Source organism: Cnephaeus nilssonii (assembly GCF_951640355.1).
Source record: "Cnephaeus nilssonii genome assembly, chromosome: 12".
Taxonomy (NCBI): Eukaryota; Metazoa; Chordata; class Mammalia; order Chiroptera; family Vespertilionidae; genus Cnephaeus; species Cnephaeus nilssonii.
The window spans coordinates 30,181,953-30,200,012 of record NC_137083.1 but is presented as its reverse complement, the minus strand read 5'-3'; the positions used below and the strand labels follow the sequence as shown (position 1 = coordinate 30,200,012).

General features: G+C 39.2%; 1 protein-coding gene across 1 annotated transcript in view; it reads left to right on the top strand.

Annotated features, from left to right (window-relative positions):
* Positions 1 to 2,488: 2,488 nt before the first annotated feature.
* Positions 2,489 to 18,060, top strand: part of ZNF804B (zinc finger protein 804B) — a gene marked incomplete at its 3' end in the record, with an annotated part of 398,915 nt that continues 383,343 nt past the window's right edge. Inside the window, exon 1 of the mRNA XM_079786821.1 lies at positions 2,489 to 2,711. Coding sequence (XP_079642947.1) covers positions 2,604 to 2,711 — 108 coding nt within the window. The 5' untranslated portion in view covers positions 2,489 to 2,603. The remainder of the gene's footprint in view (positions 2,712 to 18,060) is intronic.

Below are 18,060 nucleotides of genomic sequence, written 5' to 3'. Positions count from 1 at the left end.
GTACATTTCTATGTACATGATCTCTATATTGCATTGTGTACCCACCACCCATAGTCAAATCATCTTCCATCACCATATATTTGGCCCCTTTACCCTCTACCTCCTCCCACCCCCTTCCCTTTGGTAACTACCATGCTGCTGTCAGTCTGATTCTCTGAGATTGGGTTTCATATCCCACATATAAAGGAAATCATATGATTCTTAGCTTTTTCTGATTGACTTATTTCACTTAGTACACTATTCTCACAGTCCATCCATGTTGTTGCAAATGGCAATATTTCATCTTGTCTTATGGCTGAATAGTATTCCATTGGCACATCCTCTTTATCCAACCATCTATTGAAGGACACCTTGGTTGTCTCCATGCCTTGGCCACCATGGATAATGCTGAGGAGCCCAAAACACACAATGGAATAAAGAAAGACCCTTCCATAAATAGTGCTGGGAGAATTAGAAAGCCACATGCAAAAGAATGAAACTGGATAACAGTTTGTCCCCTTGAGCAAGAATTAATTCAAAATAGATGAAACACCTAAATATAAGACCTGAAACAATACATTACATAGAAAAAAGCATAGGTACTAAACTTATGGACCCTGGTCTTGGAGAACATTTTATGAATTTGACCCCAAAGGCAAGGGAAGTAAAGGCAAAAGTAAGTGATTGAAACTATATCAAACTAAAAAGCTTCTGCACAGCCAAAGAAACTACCAACAAAACAAAAAGATCATCAACCAAATGGGAGAAGATATTTGCAAACAAGGGGTTACTATCCAAAATATATAAAGAACGTATACAACTCAACACCAAACAGTCCAATTAAAAAAAATGGACAGACACCTCTCCCAAGAAGACATACAAATGATCATCAGATATGTGAAGAGAGATGTTCAGCTTCACTACCTAGTAGGGAATCGGGAATCAAGACTACAATGAGATACCACCTCACACCTGTGAGAATGGCTATGACCAACAAGACAGGTAATACCAAGTGTTGGAGAGGTTGTGGAGAAAAAAGAACCCTCATTCATTGCTGGTGGGAATGTAGACTGGTACAGCCACTATGGTAAACCATATGGTGATTCCTCAAAAAAAAAAAACACCTAAAAGTAGAGTTACCATAGGACCCAGCAGTCTCTCTTCTGGATATCTACCTGGAAAACTCAAAAACACGTATTCCCAAAGCTATATGCATCCCTGTGCTCATTGAGATATATGCACCCCTATGCTCATCTTCTGGACAGCACAGGCCCTCCAGGTGGGGTGAGAGGGATCACAGAACCCCATTAGGTCAGCGGGGTGGGGGAGCGGGTGCCTTCTGACTCTGCAAGGCCTCCCTTTCCTTTCCTGCACCAGTCTTTTCTTCCCAGTGCAGCTCGCGCCCTGGTGGCTTGATTTAGAGTAAAGGATACAATGTCCGTTAAAAATAACATTTCCGAGAGGTGATTTTAGAGATTGTGAAGACAGAAAGTACTTTACAGACCCAAAATAGCTGCCTCTCTGAAGATACAGGATGATTTGTGAGTATGTAGGTATGTATATACACACATACGCATGTTTCCTTATGTAAGTTTTCTATCTAAAACTTGCTTCCTTCTCCATCCGTGACCTGCCACAGCGCATCTAATGTGTCCGCCCTATTTGGGGCTGCCACACTCATCCTCACCCCCGGCGGGGGAGCTGTGGCTTCTGCTCAGCCGGCCTTCAGCCCGAGTGCAGAGGAGCTGCTGAGGGTGCGCTGGCAGGGAGGGTAAGGAAACGCTCCCTTCCTGCTCCTCTCCTCCCTGCAGACCACGCTAGTCATCCCGGCCTCTGCCCCCAAACAGTGCAAACTTGGCCCACAGATGCGGTGCAGGGACCTGCGGGCCGGGCGGCTGATGGCAGGATGCTGAGCCTCCCGCCGTCGCCACGGCAGCTGTCACCTCCTAGCCCGGCCGGCGGGCCACCCCGTGCGCCCCGACTGCTCTGAGCTGCGGGGCTACCAGCTCGTCCCTGGGTCCCCAACTCCCTGTCCTCCCCAGCCCGCCGGTCGCCTTCCCCATCTCCTCCCCCGCCACTGCCGCGGGCGCAGGGATTTGGCGCTCGCTCCCAAGGACTCCCCGCCACACTCCCCGCACCGGCTGCCGCTGGTGGATCCTCGGCGCCGCAGCCCACAGCGCAGCCTGCCGCCGTCGCCCCGCCAGAGGCGGGGGACCCTCGCCCAGCATCCGCGGGCGGGCCTCGGAGCGCAGGCGGGGGCAGGAGGAGCAGGAGGGGAGTTCCTGATTCCCCAGCGGCCCCAGGAAGTTGTCCTGAAAAATCCATCTCTCCGGCCCTGCGGAGGGGCAGCCACCTCGCCGCCACCTGGTCAGAGCAGCATGTGGACTGGCTCGCCGGGTCCCCTAAGTGATCGGTGGCTGCCGCCGCCTGCGGAGCAGCCGGGACCGGCCGGGGGAGCCCGGCGCGCGGGGCGAGGAGCGGGGACGCGCGCCCCCCGCGTCCTGCCGGCCGCTTCTCCTCGGGAGGGGGCAGTCGCCGCTGCTCCTGAGAAGCCAGCCGCATTTCGGCGGCGGCTCGCCTGGTAAGAAGTTGCGACTCTGTACCTCCTGTCCGCCTGGACCCACATGGCTTGTTACCTGGTCATCAGTTCGAGACACCTCAGCAATGGGCACTACCGGGGCATTAAAGGAGTCTTCCGAGGGCCCCTCTGCAAGAACGGATCTCCCTCTCCGGTAACCTGCGCACACGCGTGAGCACACACACACACACACACACACGCACACACACACGCGCACGCACACACATACACAGATACCACAAAATGCACAAGCTCGCGTTCAAAATCATTGTAAACAAAAAGAGATACTGTCCTGGTACATGGAGTGGGGGGTGGATAATGACCTTATCTTATAGGCATAGTGTGTCTGTTTATACAGTTTATTGACTGTTAGGGGTACGTGTTTACATGTGTATCTTCAACACACTCATTAGCAGTTCTAGTGCAAATATTTGCTGAATGCTGTTCACGGAGGGGCTGTGCGGGTAGCTCCTGCTGGCTGTCTCCAGGTATGGATCTGCTGATTTGGACAGGGTAGAAAGTTTGAATGGCACTTTCTAACCATGCTTTGTGAAGTCAGCAGTTGGGATTAGTTGAATAATGCTGCTGCTACTTTAGAAGAAAAGAAACTTTTAAATGTTTTGCATCAGAGTACTGGCAAAGGTAAAGGTGTTCGATGTGGAAACTTGATTCATTCTAATGCTTAACGATGTGGGTTCTCCAAGGAAAGACCAAGAGTTCTTTGTGGAAATATGAGTCAGATAGTTTGTTGTTATATACAAGTGTATTCACATGCAATTTGAGTGATTGCTATTTAATTAAGTAAGCTATTCAATTTGGCTTACTCTTTGATTTATTCTTTTCTAAAAAATAATTTTGGCCAGAATCTATGACTTTAATATAGTATTAATTCATCCCTTAGTACATACTATATAGGGACTAATGTTTTAAGGATTAAGATGCACTTCAAGAAAGCGTTTGTGGCATGATGTATTTTTTAAAGTTTTGGGTTATTAGTGACTAAATGTCTAAACGTAAAGAACAATTTTTCTAGTTTAACCTGAAAACCAGTATTTTTGGTCTTTATGATATAAGGAAGGAAAACTTAGGTTGCCTGATTTTTATTTATTTTTTGGTACTTTCCATCATGTTTCATTGCTTTATTTGCATGAATTATTCAAATCTGTAATATATTATAAAAACCTGTAATATATTCTAAAAAGTGCTATATGTGATTTGCATGAGAAATCTAAACAAGAAAGTGCAAGAACCCAAAGATACCACTAGGACTCCTAATTGTGACAAAGTATTTCCTCACATGCTTTCATGCACTGTAAAAAGTGGATCCTGCCAATCCCCCCTCCCCTCCCCACCAACCGCTGTATGGTGTCGAATCAGAAGTGTTTGATGGAATATACTGTTTGTGTTGGCATTTACAATTAAATTCATAGGCTTAGAAGACTCTGGGAGAGTTTCAGTTGAATAAAACCCACATTTGATCCTGAGCAGCTGTGGTCAGAATCCTTCCTGTGTTTAAAGATTTTCAGGATCGGAGTTTCCGTAGTCTCAGCAAGCCACCTTAATGTTTACCAAACCACAGTGTCAGAATGTTCCTTATAGCAATTTAAATCCTTCAAATTCTTCTTTTTCAAGCTCATTTCGCCTTGAAAACTGCTCATGTTCCTCCTTTCTAATAGGTGTTATTTTTCAACCTTTAATAATCTCTGTGGCTGTCTTCCAAAAACCTGTCTTTGGTTATGGGAACCTGAATGGATACTGTGTTGTAGTATATGTGCCGTAATAATTCACAGGGTAAAGGGAGAATCACTTCATAGTTTCTACATTGTTTAGTTCTATTTGAGTTGGTTAAAATATGGTGTTAATCTTCCAAAATCTAAAGGGTTTGCAGAAGAAATTTGTGTCACTTGGTAAAAAGTGTCCTTCCTCTCCCACTGTGCTCGCTCATCTCCCAGGAGCCTGATTGACCCGCAGGGACTGGACAGGTGACTGTGGATGTGAGAAGACAGCCCATCCTCCTCATGGTTCTGCTGGCTGATGAGGCGCTCACACCCACAGGACACTATTTTCATTAATATTGGGCTGGTTTTTACTAAAGTACTAATTTATTCTTAGCTAGACACTATACTTTTAACTCTCTGGTTTGTTCTCGCCAATATTTATACATTTGAGTTAAATTACATTTGCATAATTTAAAAATATCTAAATTAGTGTATATATGTACCGTCTGAACTTGACTTATTTTGTATTCTTTTACATTTTGCTATTGAATTTGAATTACATTTTCAAGGTTTGAATAGTCTCTCACATGAGCTTGGCAGTACATGAAAAATTGATGTTCATTCATTCTGCCATTGGCAGGTTGTTAGACAAGTCGGAGTTGCTTTCACATTGTATAACAGTAGTCTTTCTCCCTAAAATCAATAGGTACCTTCTGTACCCTAGACCTTTGGGCATTTAAGTAATAGTTCCCTGGTCTAGATGAGTTTATATTTGCCTTCTTTATGAATGAGTTGTGAAGCATGAAGCTAAAAACTCTGGTTATACATCATTTCTTTTTTATAATCATCAATACACACCCCCCAAACTTTCAGTTTAACTTACATTCATTGAGTTTTTTTATCAGTATAAATATTAAACTCACATATTCATAAGGTAAATTTATTTTTTTTCTTAAAACAATAGCTACTTCTATAGTAATTTTTTTTTCAAATTTAGTGCTCAGAATAGTTTCAAATTGACCTCTACATAAATGACATTAATTATTTGCACTCACTGAGACTCAGTTTATATGGATTGGGATATCATTAGTTGATTTAACTCACTCTCATTAAATTCTAAAATATAAAATATTTCAGCTTTAGTTCTTACTCCTTAACTCTAAGAGTAATTTATTTTAATCTATATTTTTTTGTTTTAAAAGAGCTGTTTAAAAGTAGCACATAACACTATTGAATGAGACTATTTTGTAACTTTGTTATTGAAAGGAGAAAAGTCACCTTTCCTTTTTGACATATTAAGAGTTTCTTCTTTTGAGTTCTGATATAAATGCATCTAATATGAATTTAATATATCAGTGTCTTATAGGTATTATTCTTCAGCTATATATTTAAAGGAGTTGTATACATTTGTCATGTTCAAATCACGGGTTTGTAGAATCTGAACACATGATATTAAACTGACAGTGCAAAAGGGAATGATTTTACATATATATGTGTGTGTGTGTGTGTGTGTGTGTGTGTGTGTGTGTGTGTGTAAAATTTCAAAGGCTTTCATTTAGAAAACATGGAATCATTATATGGAATTCTTATAATAAATACTTAATTGGATACTTGAGAAATAAATAAAGCATTTTACCTCCAAACAATTTTCCCAGATCAGCAAATTGAAAATGTTAGAGTGAAATTCAGTTCCTGTCTTCAAAGTAACAACATGCAAATGTCTTATCTGTGGCATCTCTCTTCCTTTTGGAAACTTGGTATGAAAAAAATAGAATACTGCCTACATGCTAATCAGAATGTGAATAATTGGTTTAAGATGGCTTATGTTACTTTAAATCCAAGGATAAAGGAAAGAATAATGACAGAAAGTATTGCATAGTGTTTAATGCTAAAAATCTCTAAGTTTAGAAAATAAATTTGCATCCTCCTTCATTTTAGGATATTACAACCTTTCCTATCAGAACTTTGAAATAATATGTCTGAATGATGACTTTTCAAATCACTGTGTGATACATACACACACACACACACACACACACACACACACACATTGTTATCAGTGCTGAAGCATAAATAGTTAGCCTATACATTACTTCATGAACTTTTTTTTTTATCATCAAATATGTTGATGGTAAAACTTTGTCACAATAACTGAAGTATTCAATAAGAAAACAGTCCATTGGTAAATTCATTTCTTTGTGAACTTCTAAGTTCTTCTATCAGCATGTTTGAATGCAATGAAACAAGTAATATCCTCCATGTAGTGTCAAAAATGTATTGGGATAGATTCTTAGTTATTTTATGGATTTCAAAATTGTCAAATTTAGATTCAAGTATGATTTATTATAGTTTACTTAATCTGGGTAAGGTTAATAGTAAGACTGTCATTCAGAATATCTATTGATGAAATGTTAATGATAATCATAGTTATATATTGTATCTGGGGTACAGATTGAGCTTATTACCACTGTTTTGAATCTTAGATAGAGTGATACTTCTTAAGAAGTGATTATTCCTGAAAGCACCATCCAGGAATATCTGTTTCTGGAAATGCCTATTGTCTTCCCTTGAAGTATTTGGGTGTGAAGATAATTCTTGGGGTTTTCATCTGAATAACAAATCAGGCTTCTTGGAATTTTGTTGTTGTTATTTTGTTTTGTTTTGTGATCTTATTCTGTTATCCAAATAAAGTGCCTAATAGAAGTAGCTGACATACAAAAATAATTTTATTTTTTATTTTTCTATTTTTCAGATGCACAATTTTATAATTTATAATCTGCGTATTGTATGTTCATGATCCCAAGTCAAGTCTTCTTCTTTCACCATTTATCTGCCCCCCTTTACCCTCTTCTACCTCCAACTAACAAGCATTTTAGATGAGCTAAAACATTCCTATAAAGCTCCCTTTTAAAAATTACAAATGCATCTGTAAAAATGAAAGAAGTTCTGGAAAAGATTATCTTGAGGGTGCATTTATTCAGAGAACTCCTTAAATGAGGAAATGAGTCAGTTACAACCTTGTTCCTTTTTCTAATATCTATGATCTTCAATTATATGTATTTCATTATACTTAATAAGTACAAGTTAAATACATACAAAATGCTCTCAAACTGATGTGCCAAAAAATAATTACAAAGATATGCTCTCCCATAGAAAAGTCACCTGCCTCCTGTTCTTGAATTCATGAATGCATAATGCTGCCTTTCATATGAAAACTTTTAGATGTTTTCAATAAAGAAGACTCAGTTACAATTCTTATAATGTGTTTTCTTTCTCATGTCAAATATTGTATTAAGCAGCCTCTTTTCTTCTCATTGCCTTTTCAATTCTTTCTTTCCCCAACTAATTTCAGAAACTAGTAGTTGGCATTTATGCTTTAAAAAATAAGTGTCAACTTTCTAGGAGTTAAATTTATTTTTCTCTGACTTCAGAAAGTTTGCATGATAAGATGAATCAGATGAGTATTTGAGTGCATTGCGACTTTATTAGATTATATAGCATTTATTTTGTAATTAAAATTTGATGTATCAAATCCCTTGATTTGTTTCTTTTCGGTATACAATTAAGATAAACTCTATTTTAGGTTTCCCCCATAATTTGGGAACAAAATAAGAATAAAACAGATTGGCATAGTAGGTAGGCTAAATGGGGACTGTATTTAACAAAACAATCACTTATAGTTTTAAAAAATTTGGTGTTAATTGTAACTGTGAAATCTTTGTCATATAATACATGAGCACTAAGATACATATTTTTCATATGTTAATGGAGCTTGAAATGTCAGTAGGTTCAGGGGTGTATTGAGAGCAAGAAACAAGAAGAGAAATACATATTTCAAGTAACTTTATGAAGTGTATTTTAGTGTGAGTTTGGTTTATTTAAAATGCACACCACCAGAATAATTTTTAGTATATATGTACATATTTTGTAGAAAATAATTTGAATCAAAATTGAAATAAAGGGGCTACTTTGCTCAAATATGTCATTTGGTTTTAACAAATATAGTTTTTCAGGTAATCTTTATAAAATGACAGGCAACAGCCTTTTATAGACAGATTTTGTAAATCAGGTTTACTTAGTGAATAAGGTCTGGAGAGAGAAATTAAACATTTGATATATTTTCATGAAAAAGTATAGTTATGATAATATAGGAATATACAAATCTCCAAGTTCCATAGTCTCTCTTACATTGGAAGTAACTTTTGGACTTGAAAAGAAATTCTGGAAAGATGATTTACAACATATTTTGGATAGTATTCTCAGTTCACTAAGGCATTGTTAGCTTATTGAAGACAAAACATGGAAAAGGATATGAAATAGTATTTAAAATAGGGCTTTTAATGATATTCACTAGTGATCTTATTTTTCCTGATATGGACCCTGACAACATGCATTGAACTAAAGTCTCTTTTATTCATATTTGATACCTAAAATCTAAACATATATTTCTATTATACTAGTAATTTTTCTTCACAGATAAAGAGAACTATAAAGTTAACTATTTTTCCTTTCTTCTAACCCTGGGACAAAGCTGTGGCTTAACCAAGTGTTGAAGATTGATGTTGGCCTTTAAAGCAACATCATGTCCCTACCTCTGCTCATCTTCTATCCCAAATTTAGCTCTTATTTTAACTTTACTTTCCTGAGCTCTCATTCTTTTAAATTTATATTTTATTGTTTTAATATATAAAGTTGCTTTCAGATGTCTTAGGCCTGTTTGTGAAAGCAAGGCAGGCTATAAATAAATAATAAAATATAGAATATCCAAATATAGGGATACCATTTAGGATTTTGTACTGGACAGTTTTGAGAATGATTCATGGAGAGTATTCATTTTGTTCAGTTGTAGCAAGTACAATTAGGGCTGCCAATTTTTTGCTTTGACAATTGGAAAATTCCTCTTGGCAAATTTTATTTCACTTTTGTGTGGGTGTAAGAGGCAGAATATATTTTATTTTAAAATAAATACTGCCAATTTTTTCTAAGCAATCTTTTCCCTCCCTCTTATTCTCCTTGTCATCGATTCTTATTCCTTTCATTAGCATGATTATCAATTTTTAAGTATCTTTTTTGGTTGATGCATAAGTGTTGCCATATACTTTTAACTCCAGATGTACAAACCCTTGCAAATGGGGAGCACCATTCCATGCTGCCTGCCCCCTGACCCAATCATACAAGTCCCTTCATTGTTTGGCATCCACATGTGACTTTCATCTCTAGTTCAGAATTTAGAGCTCCCCCCCATATCTCCATTCAGAACCTATTACCAATGTTCTCCCCCTGCTCTCCTTCCCACAGCTATTACTCATCACTTCACTTGTCCCAATCTACCTCCCGAGCAACAAATATAGTCAGCCACATGTCCTTTCCAAATCTCCATTTTGCTATAATTATATTCCCTAACATCATCTTGGCAAGCAAAAGCTATATGCATTTCCTCTTTGTGAATGAAATAATTATCATAATCTAAACAGAAAATAACAATTGGACCACTTTTTGAATGATGGGGGGGGGGGGGCGGAATGGAGAACCCATGTAAGTCCAACTCTCCCCATTGATTTGCTTCATTTGTTTGTGAAGTCAATAGACATAGAGGTGGCCATATTAATTGCATTCATGTTATCTGAAAATGCTCAAAGCTGTTGGGCGGTATCTATGATTCTTCATGATCCAGCCTCTAGCTACATAGTCAGTTTTAACTCCCTTTATTCTTCTATCTGATTCTGTAGTTCAGCCATACTGAACTACTCTGAGTTCTTGATTATGACGAGTGTTTATAGAATTTATGCCATTGTACATGCTGTTTTCTCTGTCACAGATCCTTTTTCCCCCTTCATACGTTGGGCCATGCTTACAGATTTATTAAAGAGTTAGTTCCTCATGTGTGTCTACACTGAATTCCCTATCATGGGTCCAGGGCTTCTCCTGCAGGCTGCTATCACAACCATTTGCTGCTTTGATTATCACTGAACCTATTTGTTTCTTGGTCTCAATTTCACCATGAAATGTGAGATCCTCCGTGCCATGTCTACTGTTACCCTTATATCCCCAAAGCTGAGCACAGCTTCTGGTTTATTATTGATTTTAATATGAAACAAAAGGATTCCAATAGGAATTTAATTGATATAAATACGTACCCTTTAGTCCTACTGGTAGATCCATGAAGAAAACTTTTTTCTTAGAGAAATTTTTCCCAAGTTCACTAGAATCTTCTAGAATGCAAACTGTTCTACTGATGGATTGAGTGGTCACTGTTTTCATAGTAATGCTTCTCACTTTAATGTCTACCAAGATCACTTGGTCAATTGCTTCAAGCATAATTTAATATTTTCTATTAATCCAAATTGCAGAGTACTTTATTCCATATCTTTTGTTAAAGGCTACATGAGAAGATTGGCTATATATAAATCGATGAAATTCATACATGAGTTAGTTAAGGCATATTTTTCATTGGAATATTTAATAGATTCTGAGAAATGAATTGCAAGTCAGGAACTTGATCATTCTCTTTCTATTTAGCAGTGTGTAGTAAGGAGAAAAAATTGTAGTACATAATCTCTATCTTTCTCTTATTATTTCACTCTGCCTCTGCCTCTTTATCTCCATCTCTTTCTCTCTTCCTCTTTCAAAAGACCTACAATAATTCCCTGATCAGTGGTTATTATTGCCTGAACTTACCAGCTGCACACTTTTCAACAAGGTTTTGTTAGCACTTGTCCATTCTTGGATCAGTCTGGATGTAGCCACTGTTCAAAGAGGAGCTTGGGATTCTTCTAAACAATGATTTTTATTTAAAATATCCAGCCATATAGTGTGGACACATAGAGAGATATAGTAATCAATTGGAATGAAGAGAGTCAGGTTTATTGTATGGTCAGTTTCTTAATACAAATAAACTTTTTATATAGTTGTTAACAGATATTTGATTTCTTTGCTTTTTTATAGGATATAAACTTTGGAGGGTGCTTGGCAATCTAGTTTAGCCTCCTACTATATACCTTTTAACATATCATCATGATAAAGACTCCATGTTCTAATATTGACAACCTATGAATCTTTTAACTTACATAGCAAAGGGGGCTTTGCAGATGTTAGATAATTAAGGAAGTTGAGGAGATTATCTTGGAATATGTAAGTGGGCCCAGTGTAATCACGAGTGTCCTTATAAGAGGGAGGCAGAAGTGTCAGAGTCAGAAAGAGCTCTGAGGATGTTGTGATGCTGGCTTTGAAGATAGGGGAAGGGGCCACAAGCCAAGGAATGCAGGTGACTTCCTGACGCTGGAAAAGGCAAGTAAATAGTTTCTCTTATAGATCCTCCAGAAAAATAACAGCCATACTAACACCTTGATATTAATCCAGAAAGACTTCCAACTTAAGAACTGTAAGATAATAGATTTGTATTGTCAGCACATTTGTAGTAATTTGTTAGAGCAGCCATAGGAAACTAACACAACTGCTCTTAATGTGGGTGAACATTTCCAATGGTGGGAGGGCTACTTTGCTCCCTAAGTGACTGATCCTCTTGTGAGACTAATGTAATTAACACCGAGTCTTCTGTCTCTACCAATGTCTCTGCCTCCTTGTTCCATTTACTCACTGATCCTTAATGCGCTCTTTGGAAGCAGGAGGGTAGATCTGCCCACTTTTTAACATGACTTCCCTGCAACTATTCAGAGACATCTGGAAAATTTTTATTGTTAAGTCATGTAAAGGACTGAAAATTATGTGAGAATTAACTAATCTTCTTCCATGTTCAGCACTGGTATTATTTTCTTATATATTGATTGAACTTTCTGCAACTCAAAATGCTTTAATACAATTTTTATGTAATACAAATTTTGAAATATAGCATACTGATAATTATTTTTTAAAATTATTATTTTATTTTTTCCATCAACTTTTATCCTCTCTGTGCCCTCTACCACCCCTACCCATCCCCCTCCACCCTGCAATCATCACGTTGTCCATGTGCATGAGTTCTCTCTCTTTTTTTCTCAATCCCTCCCCCTCTCTTTCCCCTCTCCCCAGCTGTTTGCCTGCTCACGGTCTCTATTTTTTAAAAAAAATATATTTTATTGATTTTTTACAGAGTGGAAGGGAGAGGGATAGAGAGCTAGAAACATCAATCAGCTGCCTCCTGCACACCTCCCACTGGGGATGTGCCCGCAACCAATGTACGTGCCCTTGACCGGAATCAAACCCAGGACCCTTCAGTCCGCAGGCTGACGCTCTATCCACTGAGCCAAACCGGTTTCGGCTCTGTCTCTATTTTGGTTAGTAGTTCAGTTTGTTCATTAATTCCCACATATGAATGAAATCATATGGTATTTGTCTTTTTCTGACTGGCTTATGTCACTTAATATAATATTCTCCAGGTCCATCCATACCATTGCAAAGAATAAAATTTTCTTCCTTTACAACAGAGTAGAATTTCTATATTCTTCAAAGGTGGTAAACTCAGTAAGATGTTATTATATATTTAGGAAAATACCACCCACTATTTCAAATAGTATTTACTTTTCCCAGATATTTTTCTGTTGAACTATATACACGTTGTCTATTCAGAAGATTAATTTAAGAACCCCAAAACAAGATCATTTTAAAGACACATCTTAAGGCTATTGTTCTTAGTTTGGGTAGTCTTTGATTTAGACATCTACAAATTTCCTAGGGGGGAGAACATTACTTTCAAAAAAGTGATGGGAAGCCATTGAAGCAATAACTATAATTTCGTGAAATCACCAACATTGCCTGTGCTTAACCTAATGCTATCAAAATGGAAAGTTATTTTTTAACTTCTGTATTGAAGAATAACATAATATATAAATTGTCACAAATTATACGTGTACAGCTTTTTGATGCTCCAGATATAGATACAGAGCATTACAACTCCCTGGAAGACATGGTGTACCCTTTAACAAGCCCCATCCACTCCAAAGGCAAAGACTGCCCTAACGCAAGATTATGATCTGCTTTATTTTTAAAAATTATATTAAAATGAGTTTTAGCAAATAACACATGTATTTGCAGCTCAACTGACAGTAAACTATTGAATTAAGGCCCTCTTTTTTTTTTTGACGTGGGGTGGATAATTAGACTTCACTTTGCTACTTTACTTTGACTGACCAAAGCTAACTTACTAATGATTTTAAACAAATGAACAAAAGAATACTGATTAGGTAGGAATGAATAGATTTATGCTAATAAAACACATGGTTTATATCCAGGGTAACATCTGTGAAGTATTTCATTATCTTTTCCTTAATACTACTTGTTGAAATTCAAAGATCCAACCATAATGTAGATTTATAAATCTCTCGCAAATGGTTAGAAATGGCTCTGCTGAGTTTTCATTATTTGAGAGACGTGAATTATGTATTTAGTGGAAAATAATAAATGATTTAAGGAAAGAAACGTCTAGCTTGGACTTCTAATAAAACAAAATTTATGTACAAATGATATGTAAACTTTATTACAAAAGTTGTAATTTCACACACATGCATGATGATAAAATACAAGTTCACTTTACTAGGGAAATAGGAGTTTTGCCAAGAAGATTATAGATAAAACCCAAATAATGCGTATATTAATCAATCCGACTTTAATAGAATTTAAATATATTTAAAGAATGAATCATATATTTTCATTAAAATGCAATGCTTATCTTCCAGCATCGATATGCTATATAGTATGAGTTCACAAATTTCATTTGATGTCCCTGGAAGAATCTGGTAACGATCACTTAGGGACCTCAGAAACACCTTAATGATAAGCTCAAGGAGGCTCAAAAAAGTTTCCCCTAAACTGAGTTCTCAAGGAGGAGGGGAGGTTGATTTGAAAAAGAGTCAATTGGAACTAACCAGTGTGTGAGGCAAAATTCTGGTTATAGAAGGCTGGTCTGGGAGAAGCTTAAGATTTCTAGAATTGGAAACAGAAAAATATTTCAATTGGGAAGTCAAAATTATTATTATTCTTTTAAATCTTTATTGTTGAATTATGCACGTATGGCTACTGAAATATGAGTTCTTTTCAGTATTGCTTGGTGACAAAGGTTGCATGTTTTTATATTTATTTAACATTTTAAATTAAAACATGGTGTTTGGAGGGTTTTGTAGTATTATTTATGTATGTGTTTTGCCTTGTGTTATGCAGTTACCCCTCATGCCCCTACAATTTTCAGGTGGCATTATGGATAATCTCCTTTCATATATTCAGCAGAGAGACGTGGTTAAACATATTGATTTTAGAGTTGGACTGACCTGACCTGGTGTGACCTCCCACTGCAACTCTGACTATTTCTGTGACTGCTTCACCACTGGGAGCCTTAGCTTGGTCACTGGTGACATGACTTGCCTTATAGGGCCATGGTAAGAAGTGAATGAGTTAATGAATGTTAAGTACTTAGTGTCTGGCATACAGTAAGTGCACAGTGAAAGGCAGCCGATGGTTATCGCTGCTGCAGCTGGCTTGTTTTGTCAAAAACAGGTTTCCTTGACCTTTTAAAATGTTCTGATGCCTGGCTGGTGTGGCGCAGTTGGTTCAGTGTCATCCCATGCACTGAAAGGTTGCCGGTTCTATTCCAGTTGGAGAGTTTAAGGAAGGCAACCAGTCAATGTTTCTCTCTCACATTGATGTTTCTCTCTTTCTCTCTCTCTCTCTCACTCTCTCTCTCTTCCTCTCTCTAAGCATGCCCTTGGGTAAGGATTAAAGAAAATGTTCTGAGCACTGACTGGAAACTCAGCACTTTTATATAAAACTAGAGGCCCAGTGCACAAAATTCATGCACGGGGCATGGGGGTGGGGGGCAGGGGAAGGGTCCCCTCAGCCCAGTCTGCACCCTCTCCAATCAGGAACCCTTGGGGGATGCCCGACTGCCGGTTTAGGCCTGCTAAACCGGCAGTCGGGCATCCCTCTCACAATCCTGGACCACTGGCTCCTAACCACTCACCTGCCTGCCTGCCTGATCACCCCTCACTACCTCCCTGCTGGCCTGGTTGCCCCTAACTGCCCCCCCCCCTGCTGGCCTGGTCACCTATAACTGCCCCCCCCACCGGCCTAGCTGCCCCTAACTGCCCACCCTGCCAGCCTGGTTGCCATAACTGTCCTTCCCTCACCGGCCTGGTCACCCCCAACTGCCCCCCAGCCAACCTGGTCGACCCTCAATGCCCCCCCTGCTGACCTGGTTGCCCCATGCAGCCTGCTGTTCAGTCATTTGATCATCCCTCAGTGCCCCTCCTGCCGGCCTGGTTGCCCCACTAAGCCTGCTGTTCAGTCATTTGGTCCTCCCTCACTAACCCCCCTGCTGGCCTGGTTGCCCCATGCAGCCTGCTGTTTGGTCATTTGGTCATCCCTTACTAACCCCCCTGCTGGCCTGGTTGCCCCATGCAGCCTGCTGTTCAGTCATTTGGTTGTTCCTCACTAATTCCCCCTGCTGGCCTGGTCGCCCCACGTTGCCTGTTCGGTTGTCCATCTGGTTGTTTCGGTTGTGACGGCCCCTGGCTTTTTATAAATATGGATTGTTGAAACTGTTGCTCTTTCAAATGGCCCTATAAAATTGCTCTTACACTGTAGCTGTGTTTTCTTGGGAAGGGAAGTACAGGGATGGAGGCCAGTCGGCTTCCTATTTAATACACCATTGCAAATAGCAGCCGTGCATTTTTACAACTTTTATATGAAAATGCTCAGTAGCTCAGTATGCCCTACTCTCCTGATATAGCTTTCATCCAAGACAATGATACATTTAAAGTGGCTTTTCTATTTTTCTTGTTTTTGTCAAATCAAGTTGAGTTGTTTTTATGATGTTGCTGGCTGTAGAAGGGGTTTTCCTCTTTTCTATAGGGATAGTTACTTAATGTAAAGCTACTGTCTCTTTGCTGATAAGCATGCAACCTGATCACTACATATAAATATCTTTCTCTGCCTTGGAAAATTTTGATGAACCAATCAGTTGTTTTTCCCTCTATCACTTTCTCTCCCCAATAAAAAAAAAACAAACTACTATAACAGTTACATATTTGAAAGGAGGAAATACTATTGACTAAGAGTTGTGGATATTTTACATATGTTCACATTATGAGCAAATTTAAGGTCCATGTGTAGATAGATACAAACGTTTGCACACATACATTCTGCTCTTAGCATATATAGAAAGTATTCAATTGCTGTCTACCATTTGCCACTTCATGTTGCAAAAAGCGTCTGTATCAGTGTCTAGTCATGATAACAGAAACCATTCTCAGCTTTTCAGAGTGAGTACAATGCAAGAGCTTTTTATTTTTTTAAACAAGTGTGTTGAAAAGCCAGAGGGAGAGGAAAGAGGAAGGTGCCATAGCCCAGAGATTAGTAACTCTAGTAAGTCACTGCAGCCTCTCGGGCCGGAGGAGCACAGCGGGAATTGGTATTACCTGGACCCTCAAGCCTTCCTCTGATGGCCCTGCTGCTGCGACTGCTGCTTCTGGACCCATCTATCTCCTTGCTGCTCTGCAGGCATTTAAGAGCTTGCTGTCTCGCTACGGCTACTGTACCTGCGTGGCTGGTACCTCCAACTGCTGGGTGCTGCTGGGACTGTCCGATCACTACCCCAGTCCATGAGTGCTGTGATACCAAGGCAGCCAGAGCCAGAGCACAAGACAGAACATTATGGCTTTTTAACTCTTCCTGGCTTCCACTCTCACACCAGTGCTTCCCATTGGCGGGGCTGGTGGACACCAGCTGGTGAGCAGCTCTGGGGATGTGCAGTTTACAGGCTTCCAGTCCCAGAAGAGAGTGGGATTGGGGAGAATAGAACTGATCGCCAACAGAGAAATACCCAGGATCGTGTGTACACCACTTACTGTAAGGTTGTGGAAACGTAGAGGGAGGGGCATTCACTAAGGGAGGAAATTATTTTATATGTTATATAGAAATCTGAAGGATGGGTACACATATTTATGTTCCACCCAGACCCCGTATTTTTGCAATAGTTCCCGATCGCTACTCTAACAAATTACCACACATCTAGTGGCGTAAAACAACACAAAGGTATTATTCCTTTGTTCTGTAGGTCAGAAGTCCTACAGAGACCTCACTGGGCTAACATCAAGTTATAGGAAGAGCTGCCTTCCTTCCTGAGGACTTTAAGGCATAAACCATGTCCTTGCCTCTTTCAGCTCCTAGAATTTGCCTGCATTCCTTGGCTCATGGCTACTCATCTCTATTTTCAAAGCCAGCACGTTCTGCCATTTCTGATTCCCTGCAGCTGGAAAAAACATTTATCTGATTAGATTGGCCCATCTGGATAATCCAGGATCCTCCCCTTTCAAGATGGGTAGTTTTAATCACATCTGCAAGGTCCCTTTTGACCTGTAAGATAGCATTCACGGGTTCTGAGAATCCGATCATGGGCCATTATTCTACTTGCCACACCTTAGAATTTGACAGTCATCCACATCTCCAGCTATTCACTGGTTATACATCTCAAATGCATAATCTCAAATGTATGATCTCTAAAACTAAATTAATCTTCCACAAGTGTGTTCTTCCTTGGTTAGAGACATCCTCTTATCCCACAGTCTGGTCTTGAAGCTTGACAGGTTTTGTTCCTTGGTTTTTCTTTAATGGCTCATCAGATTGGTAAGTGTGCTAATTTTAATTCCTAACCATGTCTCCAGTCTACCCCTGCCCTGCACCTCTTTTACCACTCCTAACTCCTGCCAAGGAACAAAAGCATTTCCCATTGTCCTGAAAGCAGAATGCTTTTTGATTAACCAGGGGCTGGCATTGCACTAGCTGGTGGAGCTACTGATG